The sequence below is a fragment of the Nothobranchius furzeri genome, chromosome 2 (assembly GCF_043380555.1).
Source record: "Nothobranchius furzeri strain GRZ-AD chromosome 2, NfurGRZ-RIMD1, whole genome shotgun sequence".
NCBI classification, from domain to species: Eukaryota; Metazoa; Chordata; class Actinopteri; order Cyprinodontiformes; family Nothobranchiidae; genus Nothobranchius; species Nothobranchius furzeri.
Genome location: NC_091742.1, coordinates 97,919,906 through 97,936,202, shown reverse-complemented (window position 1 = coordinate 97,936,202; position 16,297 = coordinate 97,919,906). Strand labels below are relative to the sequence as shown.

General features: G+C 42.2%; 2 protein-coding genes across 4 annotated transcripts in view; both read right to left on the bottom strand.

Annotated features, from left to right (window-relative positions):
* Positions 1 to 7,434, bottom strand: part of LOC129154101 (gastrula zinc finger protein XlCGF57.1-like) — a 36,070-nt gene extending 28,636 nt beyond the window's left edge. Inside the window, exons 1-2 of one of the 3 annotated variants that reach the window (XM_054733907.2) lie at positions 7,149 to 7,434; positions 6,896 to 7,005 (exon numbers count right to left, since the gene is read on the bottom strand). In XM_054733907.2, coding sequence (XP_054589882.2) covers positions 6,896 to 6,905 — 10 coding nt within the window. In that variant the 5' untranslated portion in view covers positions 6,906 to 7,005; positions 7,149 to 7,434. The remainder of the gene's footprint in view (positions 1 to 6,895; positions 7,006 to 7,148) is intronic. The other 2 variants (XM_054733908.2, XM_070548471.1) reach the window with 2 other exon arrangements.
* Positions 1 to 16,297, bottom strand: part of LOC129154097 (zinc finger protein 850) — a 244,280-nt gene that overhangs the window by 179,395 nt on the left and 48,588 nt on the right.

The window sequence follows — 16,297 nt, the reverse complement described above, 5'->3', positions numbered from 1 at the left end:
GATAGGCAAATCCAAGTTTATGCCGAAGTTCAAGAAGGGTGAGGCGATCATAGCAAAAATTTGAGCTACTATCCACCAAAGAGCAACACAGGAAAATAAAAAGCAAAAACAACAATCGGGAGAGCAGACGGCAGGCCGTGGACGGCGCCATCTTGACAGGCATCTTATTAAAATGCCTTCTGGACGCCTCCCTGGTGAGGTTTTCCAGGCACGTCCAACCGGTAGGATACCTAAAGGGAGACCCAGGGAGGGACTACGTCTCTTGCCTGGCCAGGGAACACCTTTAATCATAGATCCACTAGGATAAATACAATAAAGTTTATCTCTCGCCAAATAGAATATTTACTAAGCAATCACAATGTAACCGTAGACACATTGCTTTGTGTGTGTGTGTGTGTGTGTGTGTGTGTGTGTGTGTGTGTATGTGTGTGTGTGTGTTTATGGTTTGTGAGACCTATTTGTCAGGTTACACACCAGCATTATGAAACCAATAGGTTTATGAGACCATTTTTGACTTTTAAAGTGTTGTAATCTTTGAAAAAATATAAAAAGTAAGCATTGTTAATATATTATTACAAACGTTGTAACAGCCATTATCATCTTATTTAGTTATTTCTGCAACTTAACCTTCCTTTTGTGTTTTATAGCCAATTTAAAAATTGGTTTTGTAAACCATATCGGTTGTGATGTATATAATATCAGAGCCCCCTGCTGGTAGAAAACTGCATAGCAGGGCTGATACAACCGATACAACTTAGCACCTCAGCAGCAGGACTTCTCCTGGCCTAATACTGACTTCTCGCTAAAAAATATAAATTGCCATAATTTCATCATCGTAGGACACAGAGTCACAAAAATGTTTGTGGTCATTTGTCATCCACTCCTAAACAACAATCAATAATCAGATGATGATGTCATCAAGGCTCCGCCCCCTCACTACAGAAAAGGTCATGTTTACTCTGAAAGCTCCCAATTGTACCCTTTTGATCTAACCAATATGAATCACTGCCAAATAACAGTTGACATGTTGGGCTCACTTAGCATCCAGTACTGGCAGGTGTTGAAAAAGGGAGGGGCTGTGGCGGTATGGCGAATTCAGGAGTAACGCCGTAGCAAAACGTTTGCCTCTCATTTCCTCATTCCTCAACTTATCTGCAGGAAATTTTGCATGAGTGTGACTAATCTGACCTCAAACAGATATGGATGCAAACATCCGGTGGGCGTGGTCAATTTTTTTCAAATAGCGCCCCCTAGGACCATTGAAACAGTAAGCCCCATGTCATGCTTTCACTGAGGATTATGAAAGTTGGTACACTTATGTAGTGTCTCAGAACCTACAAAAAAGTATATGGAGCCACTTTCCAAATCCGACAGGAAGTCAGCCATTTTAGTCACATGACTATTTCTTCTTTTCTTTTTTGCACATGCTTAATTAGAGCTAACTTATCGTAGAGTTTTTGACCAATTGACTTCAAAATGACAAATTTCACTCATAAGCCACTGGGGATCAAAAGTTGTGAAAAACATTCTCAAAAGTATAACTGTGTAGGCATGGCTAAGCCTAAGATATTGACCCCTTGCCACATCAGTGGGTGTGACCTATTTATTTAAAATAACAGGCCCCTAGGGCGATTAAAACTATCAGCCTCATGCCATGCTTTTACTGAGGATTATGAAATTTGGTACACATATGTAGTGTCTGGCAGGTTTCAAAAGAGGGTGGGGCTTAAGGAGTATGGCGAATTTAGGCATCACACCATGGAATTACGTTTGCCTCTAATTTCCTCAATTCACATCTCATCTGTGCAAAATGTAATGTGATTTACTCTAATCCAACCCCAAACAGATAATTATACAAATTTTCCATAGGCATGGCTTAGTTTTAATATAGTGCTCCCTAGGACCATCACAACAGTCAGCTCTATGTCATGCTATGACTGAGGATTATGATATTTGGTACATTCATGATGTGTCTTGAGACTTACAAAAAAGTCTCCTGAAACCATGTTTCAAGACCAACAGGAAGTTAGTCATTTTGGTCAGATGATGCCATTTTGTCATTTTAACACATATTATATTTTAACTAACTTGTCCTAGGGCTTTAGGCCTATGACCAAAAATTGATAAGTCATTGGGAATCAAAAGTTGTCTAAATAGTTTTCAAAAGGACTAATGGTGTAGTTTGGGCTTAGTCTCAAATATTGATTTTTTTACATTAAAGTCCTTGGTTTATTAACTTGCAGAGAAATGATCAGAGCTATATCCAACTTAGTGTGTGTCATCTCAATTGTCAAAACAATGACGGTGTCATTTCCTGCCATCACCAAAGCCACTACCCCTGACAACAGGAAGTTTATTGTTTTATTCTAAAAGGTCCAACTTTGACCCTTTGTATAGAATCAACATGAGACACTGCCCAGTGACAGAAGACATGCTGGTGTAATGTAGCATTCAGTAATGAGATATTTCAAGAGAGAATGGGGTTGTGGTGGCACGGCAAAATCGGATGGCAAGCCGTGGCCTTACAATTGGCTGTAATTTCATCATACACACTGATTTTCACCAAATTAAACACAACAGATGTTACAGTCTCTCAAAGAAATGTTTGCAAATTGTTGGTAATTAAAGTCTTAATTTTGCTTTAGGGCCCCTTGCATGTATTCATCTCTTTAATAACTTCTACAAAAAAGGTCATAATATGTCAATATGACTTTCTTGTTTAGTCCTTGTAGCTGTGTTGAGTGTTAACTTGACAAGGTTTGTACACTCTGTGAGCCCCTAGCTGCTTTTTATACACAACAAGCCATCAACAAGCTATCCTACCCAATCCTGATATCCTTTAAATAAAGTTATTGTGCCATGAATAAATCTGACATACTCACTCAAAAATGGAACCACAATTAGCCACCTCCTCTACATAGATGACATAAAACTGTATATCAAGAGCGAGCGAGACATTGACTCACTAATCCACACCACCAGGATCTACAGCACTGATATTGGAATGTCACCTGGACTTGAGAAGTGTGGTCGAATGTTGACAAAGGAAGAGAAGATAATAGATACAGGAGGGGGTCACACTCCCTGAAGGAACAAAATCAGACCTTGAGGACAGCTACAAATTCCTTGGTGTCCAGTAAGCAAATGGCAACCTCGATGAGGCTGCAAGGAAATAAGCCACAACCAAATACTTAAAACAAATAAGGCAAGTACTAAGAAATCAGCTCAAGGGCAAAAACAAGATTTGGGAAATAAACAGCTACGCCCTGCTAGTAATCAGATATCTGTCAGGAATAATGAGCTGGCCAAAAGAAAAAATACATCTGAGGCCTTGACTCCCCCCAAAAAACCCTATTTCCTCTTTGATTCCTTGATATTTTGAATGTTATATATAAATGTGTATACTGGTCTCATAATGTTTAAATGTCCCCTTAAACCATGAAACAGTCAGAATTGTATATTTTTGTAATCAGACCTCATAAACCCTAATTGTCTCCATAAACCACCAGGTTGTCAAGTCCTCATAAGCCTGTGGAAATTCATATGTGAAATGTATGTATGTTCTGATATGTTTTTCCTCATTTTGAAGTGAGACTTTTCTTTTTTGGGTAAAATCAAAATTTTTGACATACTTTTTCGTGTTCACCAGATGCAGGGAAAGATGTGTCCTCATAAACCACCAAAAAGTCATAGTGGCTTCATAAACCATATATACACGTGTGTGTGTGTGTGTGCGTGCGTGCGTGTGTGTGTGTGTGCTCGGTCTTCTCGATCCCCAGTGAGTCATGGTGGATGGCTGCTTATACTGAGCCGGGATTCTCTGGAGGTTTCTTCCTGTTAAAAGGGAGTTTTCCTCTCCACTGTCGCTATATGCTTGCTTAGTATGAGGATTGCTGTAAAGGATGCAATTTGCTGGGTTCCTTATATAGGACAAATTTTTTTCTGATTGGCTTAATGAACTGACCTGAATTGGAATGTTTATTATGTGAAGTGCCTTGAGACGACTCTTGTCGTAATTTGGCGCTTTATAAATAAAATTGAATTAAATTGAATTGTGTTTGTGCGCACCGCGGGAGCGAGCAATGAGCATGTGCGTTTTTGCAGCTTGCAGTGTTGCCAACTTAGCGACTTTGTCGCCATTTCTAACGACTTTTCAGACCCCCTTAACGACTTTTTTCTCTCAAAATAGCGCCTAGCGACTAATCTGGCAACATTTCTGACCCCCATCAGCTACTTTCTTTCTTCTACTAAAAGATTCAAACTATTAGTTAAGCGAGTTAAAAACATGTTTCATGTATTGCCAAAATGTATTTTGAGAAAAGAAATGAACATGCATGTAAATTCTTACTATGGTAATTTGAAGGATGAAGAAAGAAAAGATTGTAAAAGCTATAGCTGTGAGAATAAGAGATGAGAATTTTATTTAGCTGTAAACAATAATTGCATTATTGTTGTGCAGGCTAGGTTTTTATGCTCGGTACGGGACTGAAGTGGATTGGAGTCCTGGATTCTCTCCGGATGGAGATGGCGAGCCTGTGCCCGAACTGAACTGTATCCCGATCAGGAGAACATCATTCTTCTATACTGAGCCAACATTCCAGTGGTAACCACTCAGACCACTGAACCTGAGTTTTACAAGACCGAGGAGACTTTCTTTTTGACTAGACTACGACCAAATAGAAGACTGACTTTGAGCTCAGCCTGACTAGGTTTACTGATATAGGGGGAAAGGCCTAATTGTTTAATTATATGTCTATTGCAGCTGCAGTATTTTTTGTTCTATTTTCATATATCTATATAAAATTACAAATCTGGTGCAACTGTGTTTTTTTGCTCATTCTTTGGATCCAGCTATTCCATTTCCCACTCACTGGTAATTTGTAAGGTACCGTAAATCCTCTAATACAGGCCCGGGCCTGTATTTGACTCAAGCTCATCAAGCTCCAGGCCTTTATTGGAAGGAGGGCCAGTATTAGAGGCAGGCCTCTATTTCTATTTGAGCAAAATGAACTAATGGTTCGCTGGAGTCTTTGACAATTAAAATTGCGCCCACATTTTCAAAGTTAAACACATTTCTTTTAACAACGGTAGTTTCTGCCTCAGCCCTCTCCCCCCTCCCCCTGCGCAGCAGCCGCAAACTCACTGATGCACCTGCAGCCTCTCGGAGTTCCTGCTGCTCTAAACATTAAAATAATTATTTCATTTTCTGTTCCTCACTTCTGATTACCTTCAATGGTGTCTGTTTGTTGCAACAGCAGGTACAAAAACTAACTTGTTTTTATTTGAATATTTTTCTGTCCTGTCTGTTTATTATCTTCCTGCATCTCCTCTCAATCCTAAAGAAAAACTGCTACCTGGGTTCATATATATTCACCTCATGAGTTACCTTTGAACTGCAGTTCTAAAACATCTACCGACCGCAAAAACAGCGGAGCGCTCGCTGTTTGGCGGCCGTATCAGTGATCAGTGCGTCGGAGGACAAGGTGATGCCCGCAGCGCCCCGCTCCACAGCATGCAGCGAAACGCATCAGGCGCAAATAAAAGACAGAAAACATTAAAGTAAATGAACTGACATGAACGATCGCGTGTTAAATTAGTTTTTGAGGTGGCGACACCTGATTGTTACTGTGGCCGTGCTCAGGAGGCAGATCTACCGACCGCGAAAACAGCTGAGCGCTCCCTGCTGTGATCTGTGCGTCGGAGGACAAGGTGATGCGCCCCGCTCCACAGCAGCGATACACATCAGGCGCAAATAAAAGACAGAAAACATTAAAAGAAATGAACCGACATGAACGATCGCGTGTCAGTAGCTAAGGTCTGGCACAGCGCGTTGCTGATCACAGAGAATGTGATCATACGATAATTCAATAGGGAGCGTGGTTTCACAGACGCGGAAGTGATAAGCGTCGGTGAAACGCCGGATGCTCTAGGAAACCCCCGAGCGTTCGAGTGTCAACGAAGTGACACGGAAATGCCGGGCTTTCCAGAAGTAAGATAACTTACTATGAGCTGATAGTTCGTTGGATTGATTGGTAGGTTGGAAACTCTGATCGTGAATCTGAAGAAACAATGACTGAGTGGTGAGCTGGAAAGGCGACTTCCGTTTATAGCCGCGGTTTGTGACGTAGGTGCGACGTGAAGGGAATCCCCGCGAGGGGCATGCTGGGAGTCCCTACTTCGCGGATTTTCACCTATCGCGGCCAGGTCTGGAACGCATCTACCGCGATAAACGAGGGATTGCTGTAGTTCATACACCCCCTACTGCTGCTCTCCAGAGTGTTCTGCAGCATAATCAGCACGTTCTCTTTGAACTTGATAGTGTAATGACCTGGCTGGGGTTGTAAGCCAGGTGCATTCTGGGTATTGTGTTATATGTGTTTCCTATCGTTCTGCTAGTTCCTATGTGCTGATTTGCGTGTTGTGTGAGTGTTATGTAAGCCACAGGGAAGGTGATGTGTGTTCTGTGGAGCGGGTTGAATTAGCATGGTTAACTGACACTGTGACTCTGTGTGGTAGGAGCGTGATAGAGGATCATGTCTGTAGCGTTACAAAGCGTTGAAAAAAAGCCTTATAAAGGTCTGCGTGAACCCCTACTGCCTCCTGCTGGTTGATTTGGGAACTATAACCCTGCCGCTGGGACGCTTGTACTTGCTTGTTACCACATTCCATCCGGCCACAATAAGAGACCGGCCATTATTTACCTCCGCTGACTCCGACACCGGCCAAAATTGGAGACCCGGCCTTTAACTGAATACCGGCCTGTATTAGAGGATTTACAGTAATCCTGTTGGACCTAGAGTCTGGCCTATTTATTATTATTTTTTGAATAAGTGGTAACTTAATCTGACGCCAGGGTTACAATAGACTGACAATATATTCATTCATCCACCAGTACCTGTGTCCATGCTGTCCAGGTCCAGGTGGTGAACACACGATGAATCCGTCTCAGCTGATGGATGATCCTGAAGTGGTAGCAGGTTTTCTTTAGCCGTGTTTAGCTAACAGCTGCAATAGAAACAAAGCAGGAGAGCTGATTAAGATGCTGCTTCAGAACAACGCAGGAGATTAAAGATCCAACGCTTTGGTTCTGGCCAAAGGAACAGCAGCAGATTCAGAGGGCAGGAAGTCTAGAGAAAAGCTTTTCTCACCCACAACCTGATTCTGGAGCTCCGATTGTCACGAAGACCGCAGAATATCTTCTCTGGTTCTGGAAAGAACTCCGCCAAGTTGTTGAGGAGGAGAAGAAAGTTTCCACCGCCTGGTGAGAAGATTTCTGCAGCAGCAGCAGCAGTTAGTCGCTTTAGCTGATCAACTCTCCCAGAGACTGAAGTGAAGACGTTTTTACTGCAGAGCCTCAAATGTTCCCCTCACACACCACAACAACAACAAGCTAGCTCTGCTAGCAGCTTCCGGTTTCTGCTTCTTCCGGTGGTCGATGACCAGCGTAAAGGTGCACTACCGCCACCTGCTGGAGCAGAATAAAACACACCTGGCTCTCATACACAACTTCCGCTGGTGGTTTTTTAGACAAAATATTTTATTTTTATTTTTTTTAAACAGGTTTTATTAACTTGTTGTCAATACATTCAGAAAATACATTCAATGTATCCATGGATCACATTTTACAGTTTTTTACAATTGCAATAACATACATGCAACATTAGGAAACTATTAAACAAAAAACAAGAAATAAACAAAAGATTGACGAAAACATATATAACTTAGAAACATAACACTTAGGGGTCTGCTGTGTCTAAGTTGAAATGATGAAATAAGTTGATGGTCTTTGTTAGTTTATTGTTCTTTTTTTTATTTTTCAATGCTGTTCCAATATTTCATAAGGTCTGTAATTCTGAAATTATAGAAGGAGGGGATACTTTTCTGAAAAATCATTTTATGTAAATAATATTTTGCTAAAATAATGACTAAGTTAATTATGTATTTTTCATTGGATGATAAATGAGGGTTAGTAACAATGAGAAGTATTTCATATTTGCTTAAAGAAACATTTTTTGTAACTTTCTGGAAATGTATCTTTGTAAATGGAACCAAAACAAAGTTACATGAAAGCAATCAACAAAAACATGTTCAATAGTTTCTCCCTTACAACCACAAAAAGTACAGATGTCAGAAACATTTGGAAAAAATATACAGATGTTTGCTTTTGACGGGTAATATCTATGAACAATTTTGAATAAAACTTCTTTTATCTTATTCACAATGACATATTGGTGAGGTAGCAGAAAGACCCTGTTCCAGAGTTTTGTATTCATCAAAGTCCATCGGTGTTTACATATCGGGGTTGAGACAGGATAAATTGCTTTTCTAATAACAGAATTATTACATTTCTTATCTGTGATTGGAATCCCGGAAATAGTTGGAGGTCTGTAGACAAAATATTTGTCGTAATGTTTTTTGTTCCTCTCTCCAAAAGCACCTGGCTGCAGACCTCCACTGTCAGGCTGCTTCCGGTGGAGGCTCCTCTGTCAGGACGGGAAATGCACGGAATACATTACAAAATAAAACGGCAAACATTGGCCGTGTTCGAGTTGAGCTGCGCAGTGCGCCTCGCCTGGAAACAAGCCCCCACAATGCGGCTCTAAAATTGGTCCCAACCCGGAAGCACCAGAAATTGCAGTTCCACCCTCATCCGCTGGGGGCTGGTGTCAAAAGCGAGCAAATCCTCATTGACTCCCATGTTAAAAATACCAATTTCACAGCAGAAATAAACATGTTTACAGCCTGGTACCAGAACATGTTTTTTGTCTAAATTATCTAGTTTACACTCATGACAACTCTGAGGGGGGTGAATTTTTTTTCTCACTCTTCTGTTTAAGTGTATTAAAAGCCTAAAATTCTGTATAATTAATGAGCATCAGACCCACGTGACCACAGAGCTAGCTCCGTGGAAAGGCCTCAGTACAGCCTCGGTCTCTCCTGGAAACTGCTCCGGGATTTTGAGTCTCTGTGCTTGTGAATTCTGTTTTGGATATTATTGGTGCAATTGTTGGACAAAATGACTTGCTGTGGCATTAATTGCACTAATAGAGCATCCAAGGAGTCTCCACTTCATTTTTTTTCGGTAAGTTAAATTATATGTATGTATTTTAGGTCACTGCCACCTTTAAACTAGCTGAGTTTATCGAAGTAGCTAGCTAACTATCATTTTAACATGTAGCATGTACTGTTTAACCATGAAATTTAGATGTTAAATACGGTAAAATAATTAATAGGGCATATGTCGATGGGTAAAACCCAGTGCATTTAACATAAAATGGGTTGAAATCGCTGAAATATGACGGAGCGCTTGGAGGGACACTTCTGTGTTCCATTCTTCCATCCGGTACTCCCCAGCGGTCAGGCCGGTGCATATCTGACTGATGCGGCGCCTAGCTGCTGCGCGGGCTGACCGCTCGTGGAGCTCTCTGACTCGGAGACAGATCTGACCGGAGAAATACTGCAGCTCGGTGAGTTGTTTGATAGTTTTTGATGTCAGTCTCCAGAAGTCTATAGGGCATACAGGGTTTCCCTTAAATCCCACATCCTCGGCTCATTCACCCTCTGCCGAGCAGGACTGAGCTCGATAACATGGACCCAGCACAGCCACTGGGTCGTTGGAGCTGCCACCGGGCCTGCCTGAAGGAACACCAGCGGGTTTCATCAGACTCGTAAAGTTTCTTGTTTTTGCTGGGGACCCCCTGCATTTTACCGCACCCTCCTGCAGTCTTCCCCTATTAAAATTGAAAAAGATTCTGTAAACTCGGTGTATCAATAGAAACAATCTCTGCATCTGCCAGCTGCAGTAAATGTAGTCTCCAAATAATAAATAGGAGGTCCATTCATCTGTGTATCTCCTTTGATCCACATTAGTGATATTTTCAGCACCAGAACAGTGAAGCAACAGATTCCTGAGTTTGGTAGTAATTTTATTTATTAGGTGCATCTGACCTGTTCTATTTTTCTCTTAAATGAGATCAAATCAGTTTTTCTATGGGGTTGGCTCCACTCTGCACTAGAAATTTTTAATTTATTTAGAGACGTGTCATAATTCCTCCCCAAGCCTGACCTGACCGCAGATATACTGCAGCTCGGTGAGTTTTTTGATGGTGCTTGATGTTAGAAGTCTGTATGCCATACCAAGGATGGATAATGGAGTTGCATGTCTCAGCACTGACGCAGGAGAAGCATGAATCAGGCTTAAGATCAACCCTCCTATATTCATGAAACCTAAGAAGTCCAATTGCCTTCTTTAAAAATCCATTTGATGTCATACTGAACAACTGTTGTATTTGTTTCTAATTTTAATGATTCTGTTTCAGGTGGAAATGCTGTGTGATTCCTGTGTCCTGTGGCCCATGACCTGTGTCAGCCCGGTTCTGGATGTGGCCTTGCTGAGTTCTCTGTTGCAAGGTTTTCTGGCGCTTGGGGCCGTTCCAGAGTGCACCTGATCCTTGGCGGTCTAACACTTCACATTCCAGCACACGCACGAACACATGCTTGTTGATGTTTGTTGTTTATGATGTTTGTGGTTCATGGTTTACATGTTTATAGTTGTTCATCCCACAATTTCTTGATGATTCTTAGAAATGTTTCTTCACAGGTGCAGCTGCTGGTTGCTGTTTTTTATGTTGGTTTCCTAGTTGTATTAATTTTTCCTCTTATTTACTTGTTTATCCTCTATCAGCAGTCTTTATTCCAGATTGGTTCAGCATTTACATGCTGATGTGGCGATACATAACCCAAACCAATATTACTCAAGGGGAACCTCGTACACATTAAGGCTCCTCTTGACAGAGCAAATCTGTTCAGCACATTCTGACAGACAGACCACCATTCTTCTGTCATGTTGCTGTACAGGACATTTTTAGAGCTTTTCTTTTTAAAGATAAATAGTATTACATGTAAAGAGCAATACTTTCACATTATCATTTTCCCACACTTTCTGTATACCTGTATTTTGTTGTTTTTCAATAAAGAATGACAAATTATTTGTTTGGTTTTTGTTGCACACAAATATATATCTGTAAAAAATATCTACAAAGCTAATATTTACATAACAAGTATGATTGGGTTTTGCAATACGGCACTCTGTTTATTTTAGTAAGATTTTTAAACCAAGTAAAGTTAGTAAAGAACACATTTCTATTGGCTGCTAAGAAACTGTTGGGATTTAAAATGGGCCTGTTGTACAAATAACTTGTAAATGATTATTCCTCACTTTTTTGTCTTAACCAAAGAAATTCCAGTAATTGAGCAAAAACATTTAATTTTTTCTACTGCATTTTATAAAACAACAGGGCAAAAAGTGTCGGCACATTAAAAAAACTTAAAATTATAAAATGGGCCCAGAGAGCTGCAGAGTGAGTGCAACATTGTGGTTTGAAGGAAGAACAGTTCAACAGTGTAATGGCTACAGATAAATTACATCATCAACACATTAGCTATAACAGTCAGGGATATGTTTATCCTGTTTGCCTGAAAATAAATCTGTCCTAAAGGCCAAATTCAAAAGCAGCGAGACTCCCACCTGGAAGTCTTTCACTGCTTTTGGAGCTGGCCTTTAAGACAATCGGCAATATTAGTTAAAAATATATCATTTCCCCTATTTGTGAAATTAACTCTGTCTGACAAAAATATCGTTTCTGAGGTGAGAATGCACAACAAAGGCACCATTTAAACTAGAAATAAAAGTAGCCATTACACTGTTGACGAACCTCCTGGCCTTCTCAATTTTGGCAGGTTTTACACCTGCCCTCCATCTACACCTTTGGGTGATGGACGACATGATGATGGTCATATTTGGGTGGAGAAGGTGAAGCCGGTGCAGGTCCTCCTTCATCATGTTGACCAGCTTCACACTGCTGACCACCCGCATGTCATTGCCGCCACAGTGGATGATGAGGACATCAGGAGCTGCTCTTCCATGCAGGGAGTGGAAAAAGAAGGGGAGAAGGTCTTTCCACCTCAGTCCGCCCCAACCGAACCAGGAGACACAGACGTCAGGGAGGCCAAGGTTGTCTCCGAGGGTCTCTGCAGCTCTCTGGGCACCGCGCCTCACGTAGCTGTCACCGATGATCCAAGTGGCTATGGAGAAAAAAAAATAACAGGTTTGGCCTAGCTGTTTAAAGTACAAAACCATACATGAAGTGGTCAAGACGGGTATTTGGAACTTACACTTGCTGCGTTGTGTAGCTGATGTTGGAGACACACAGGCTGCCATGGTGACCTTTTAACAGATCTAAGAAAAAAATGTAATAAAAGAATGAAACTTAAAAACTCCCAGACCTCATTTCATGATTGCTAATCAGCTATGGCTGATTTATTGTTTGGATCACAGTGAGTTAACTGTTATTTTCACATGACTGTTATCAGGCTCTCTTGTTCTGGTTCTCATGATAATAATTCTGTTTCTTCCAGTAAGTTATCTTGTGCTTACTTCATCTGTATAATGTCTCTTTACTTTTGGTGAATTGTACTGAGTCCAGAGTAAAGGCTAGTTGGCTGTACAAGATACAAACAAGTATTACGTTTTGGAAATATATGAAATGTATTTAGCCTGATAATTTATCTCAAATACTAATAACTACCGTATTTTCCGGACTATAACTCGCACTTTTTTACAGTCTGGCCGGTCCTGCTACTTATACTCTGGAGCGACTTATATAACAAAATATGTAGGCTACACCGCGCTGCTGCGGGCCGACTCCGACCCAAGAATGAGTTCCCCTGTCCCGCTGGGAGGGTTTGAAACACCGCCAGCATCTGCTGTAGCCTGTGGCGGGGTGCTGAGGGCCGGCTCCAGCCCAGGAATGAGCTCTCCTCGCCCGCTGGGAGGGTTTGAAACACCACCATCCTCTCCTCTGCTGGCTGGAGACCATGGCGCGCTGCTGCGCCCGCGTTGTTCATTCTGTTATGGTTACCGGTGCTTGTCTTGCAATGTTCAACGCTTGGTCTCAGATTTTGTAAGAAAAATAATAAAATGTCCACCCAAAATATGACTTAAATATATTTTTTCTTCTTGATTATATATTTAATGGCTGGTGCGACTCAGGAGCGACTTATTGCCCGGAAAATATGGAACTGAAAACTTGCTCAAAGCAAAATATGGGTTCATTACGGAAATAAATTATAAACTTACCGATTTAATACTTTTTTAATCCAGGTACTCTTCACGAAAAAGCACCGAAAACCTCCACCTAAACTTTGTGTGAGGTTCAGGTAGATGGGTGTTCCATAGTTAGCTCCGGTTGGGTTGTAGCTAGGTGGCTACATCCGTTAGCTCGGCTCCCACCTCCGCGTTAGCTTTGGGTTAGCCAGGGTTAGCTTCAGGTTAGCTTGTAGCTAGTTCGACCGGGTGTCATCAGTCGATCCCAGCCTTACAGCCGCACCCTCAGCTCCTCCTCTCTTCCCTTTTATGGAATTGTCTGGGCTTGGCGGAACCTGTTACACGGTCAAAATGGCGGTGGTGGCCACCTCCCATTTCAGACAAAAAACTTATTATTGGAGACTATGGAAACCCATTGTCCAGTATATATGTCGATGTGTGGAACACAGGTTCAGGTCAAAAGGTGACAGAATGAGACTAATAACAGTGGAAAGAGAAACTGTTGAAGATCTGAGGGAAACGATCAACAGAGCAGATTTAGCTGGAATCACACAGCTGCAGGTTTTTAGGGACAAAGAGAAAACTGATCCATCTGTTACTGGAATTCAACAATCAGTTCTCTGGAGGAACAAATTATTTCATCCCTCCTGATGTTCTTAGTTCAGTTCAGTTTATTTATAAAGTGTTAGATGGGAAGAGAGACTAGAGAGGATGTAAAGCTGTTTTCACTCAAGGGTGGACGATAGCTGTGAACTATCAGGGTCAGTGTTTAATGCCACCATTAGTTCCGTTTTACACACTCCAGCTACTTTGTTCCCTCTCTTCCCTCTTAACACTGCACACTAGGGGTTGTATGAACTAGTCGACTAGTCGGCTTCACGGCTCTGTAGTGACTTTTTATGCCTGTCATCGACTAGTCGCCGTCACGTGATAATGACTGACAAGATGCAGTCCTCCAGCAGGTGATGAGCCCCTGCGTCGGGAGGCGGAGGCGACACGCTGTGCCAGAGCGTCGGTACTGACACCGGCGGTAAAACGGACATTTATCCAAACTGTGACCTTTTCCCTCTTGCAATTTTACCTTTCCCTCACCCCCATCCTAATCTTAACCAGTTTGCGCATGCAAAGCTCTGATCGTTGACGCGCTCAATCTGCGTCCTGAGCACCGCCAAATCAGGTGTCACCACCTCAAAAACAAATTTAGCACACGATCGTTCATGTCGGCTCATTTCCTTTCATGTTTTCTGTCTGTTATTTGTGCCTGATGCGTTTCGCTGCTGCGGAGCGAGGCTCTTCACCTGTTTTGTTCTCTGGTGACGCACCCCCAAGATTCCACTATCTCCGCTCCGCTCCAGCACGAACTCCGCAGCAAAAACGGCCGGCGAGCAGCGGCACTCCGCTGTTTTTGTGGTCGGTAGATCTTTTAGAATTGCGGTTCAAAGGTAACTCATAAGAAGAATATATATGAACCCAGGTAGCAGTTTCTCTTTAGGATTGAGAGGAGATGCAGGAAGATAATAAACAGGCAGGACAGAAAAATAGTCAAATACAAACAAGTTTGCTTTTGTACCTGGTGGTTGTAACAAACAGACGCCATTGAAGGTAATCAGAAGTGATGAACAGAAAATGAAATAATTATTTTAATGTGTTTTAATGAGCAGCAGGAACGCCGAGAGGCTGCAGGTGTATCAGTTTGCTGCTGCTGCGCAGGGGGAGGGGGAGAGGACTGAAGCAGGATGCAAAAACGACCGTTGTTAAAAGAGATGTGTTAACTTAGAAAATGTGGGCGCAATTTTAATTGTCAAAAGCTCCAGCGAACTTACAGACCCCCCCCTCCCCCCCCGCCGCTTCAGGTGTATGACGTCATCAACGACTAGTCGAAGTTAACTCGATTTTCATTACTTGACTGTCAACTTAAAAAAAAAATTTCATGCAACCCCTACTGCACACATCACATCCTGTTAGCGGCCTTCAAAATAAAAGAGTTTGGTGGCAGGAGAATCTCATCTTGGGTTTATGAGGATGATAGGGATGTCCCGATCCAATTACATGATCAGAAATCAGCCCTGATCATGTGGTTTCAGACTGATCGGGACTCGGGCTTTACTTCCCGATCCAAGCCCCGATTCGGAGTCGGATACTGGGTTCAAATTACAGGAGAGCAACTTGGTTCTCCTTAAAGGTTGTCAGGCTCCCCTGATGCCCTTAACTTACACACCCAGAAGGAGCACAAAAGAGATCCAGTTTCTACCTATATTATATTATTTATATGGACTCAGCGTAGCGGGATTCTTTTGAGCAGAGCGGCAGGCAGACCGTTGATTATTCATGAACTCCAGCTGCGTTCTGCACACGGCCACAGTGACATTTTCTAAGTTTCTAAGTGGCGTCACACAGTCATTAGTGTCCGTTCATTTTCTCTCTGGTAAGTTCTGTCTGTATTTGAGCACGACGTGTGGACGCGCTCGCGCTGCAGCGCTCGTCACTGGCTCAGCCGGGCAGCGCAGCGCACACTCTGCTTTTTTTGTGGTCAATAGATCAATTTGATCTGCTAGTAATAAAAGTTATTTGTGAGGTGAAAAAGAAGGAAGCAGGCAGGAGTTTTTCTGGAGGACTGGGAGATGCAGGAAGAGCAGAGACAGACAGGACAGGAAGATAGGATTACATGATCAGAAAGTCCAAAAGTGAAGAGTTTATGTTATTTATTACTTGATTGTTCAAGCTACCTCACAGAAAGTGATCTGTTGTTAAAAATTAAATTAAAAAGGTAAATAAATAAACAATAAGGAGCATTCTGGAACTGTTTCTTCCTTTTCTTTTTTTTTATATGTATCAAAAGTATCGGATCGGGACTGGGTATTGGCAGATTCTCAAAATCAAATGACTCGGACTCGAGGGCAATAAAACCTGATCGGGACATCCCTAGCGGATGATGTGGTTCTCCTAGCTTCATCAGGCTCTGACCTACAACTCTGCTGGGAAGGTTCGCAGCCGAGTATAAAGCTGCTGGGATGACGATCAGCACTTCTAAGTCTGATACCATGGTTCTCGACCGGAAAAGGGCGTCTTGCCAACTCTGGGTCAGGAGAGGTCGTGCCTCAAGTAGAGGAGTTCAAGTATCTTGGGGTCTTGTTCACAAGTGATGGAAGGAGGGAGCAGGAGTTTGACAGGCCGATTGGGGTAACATCTGCA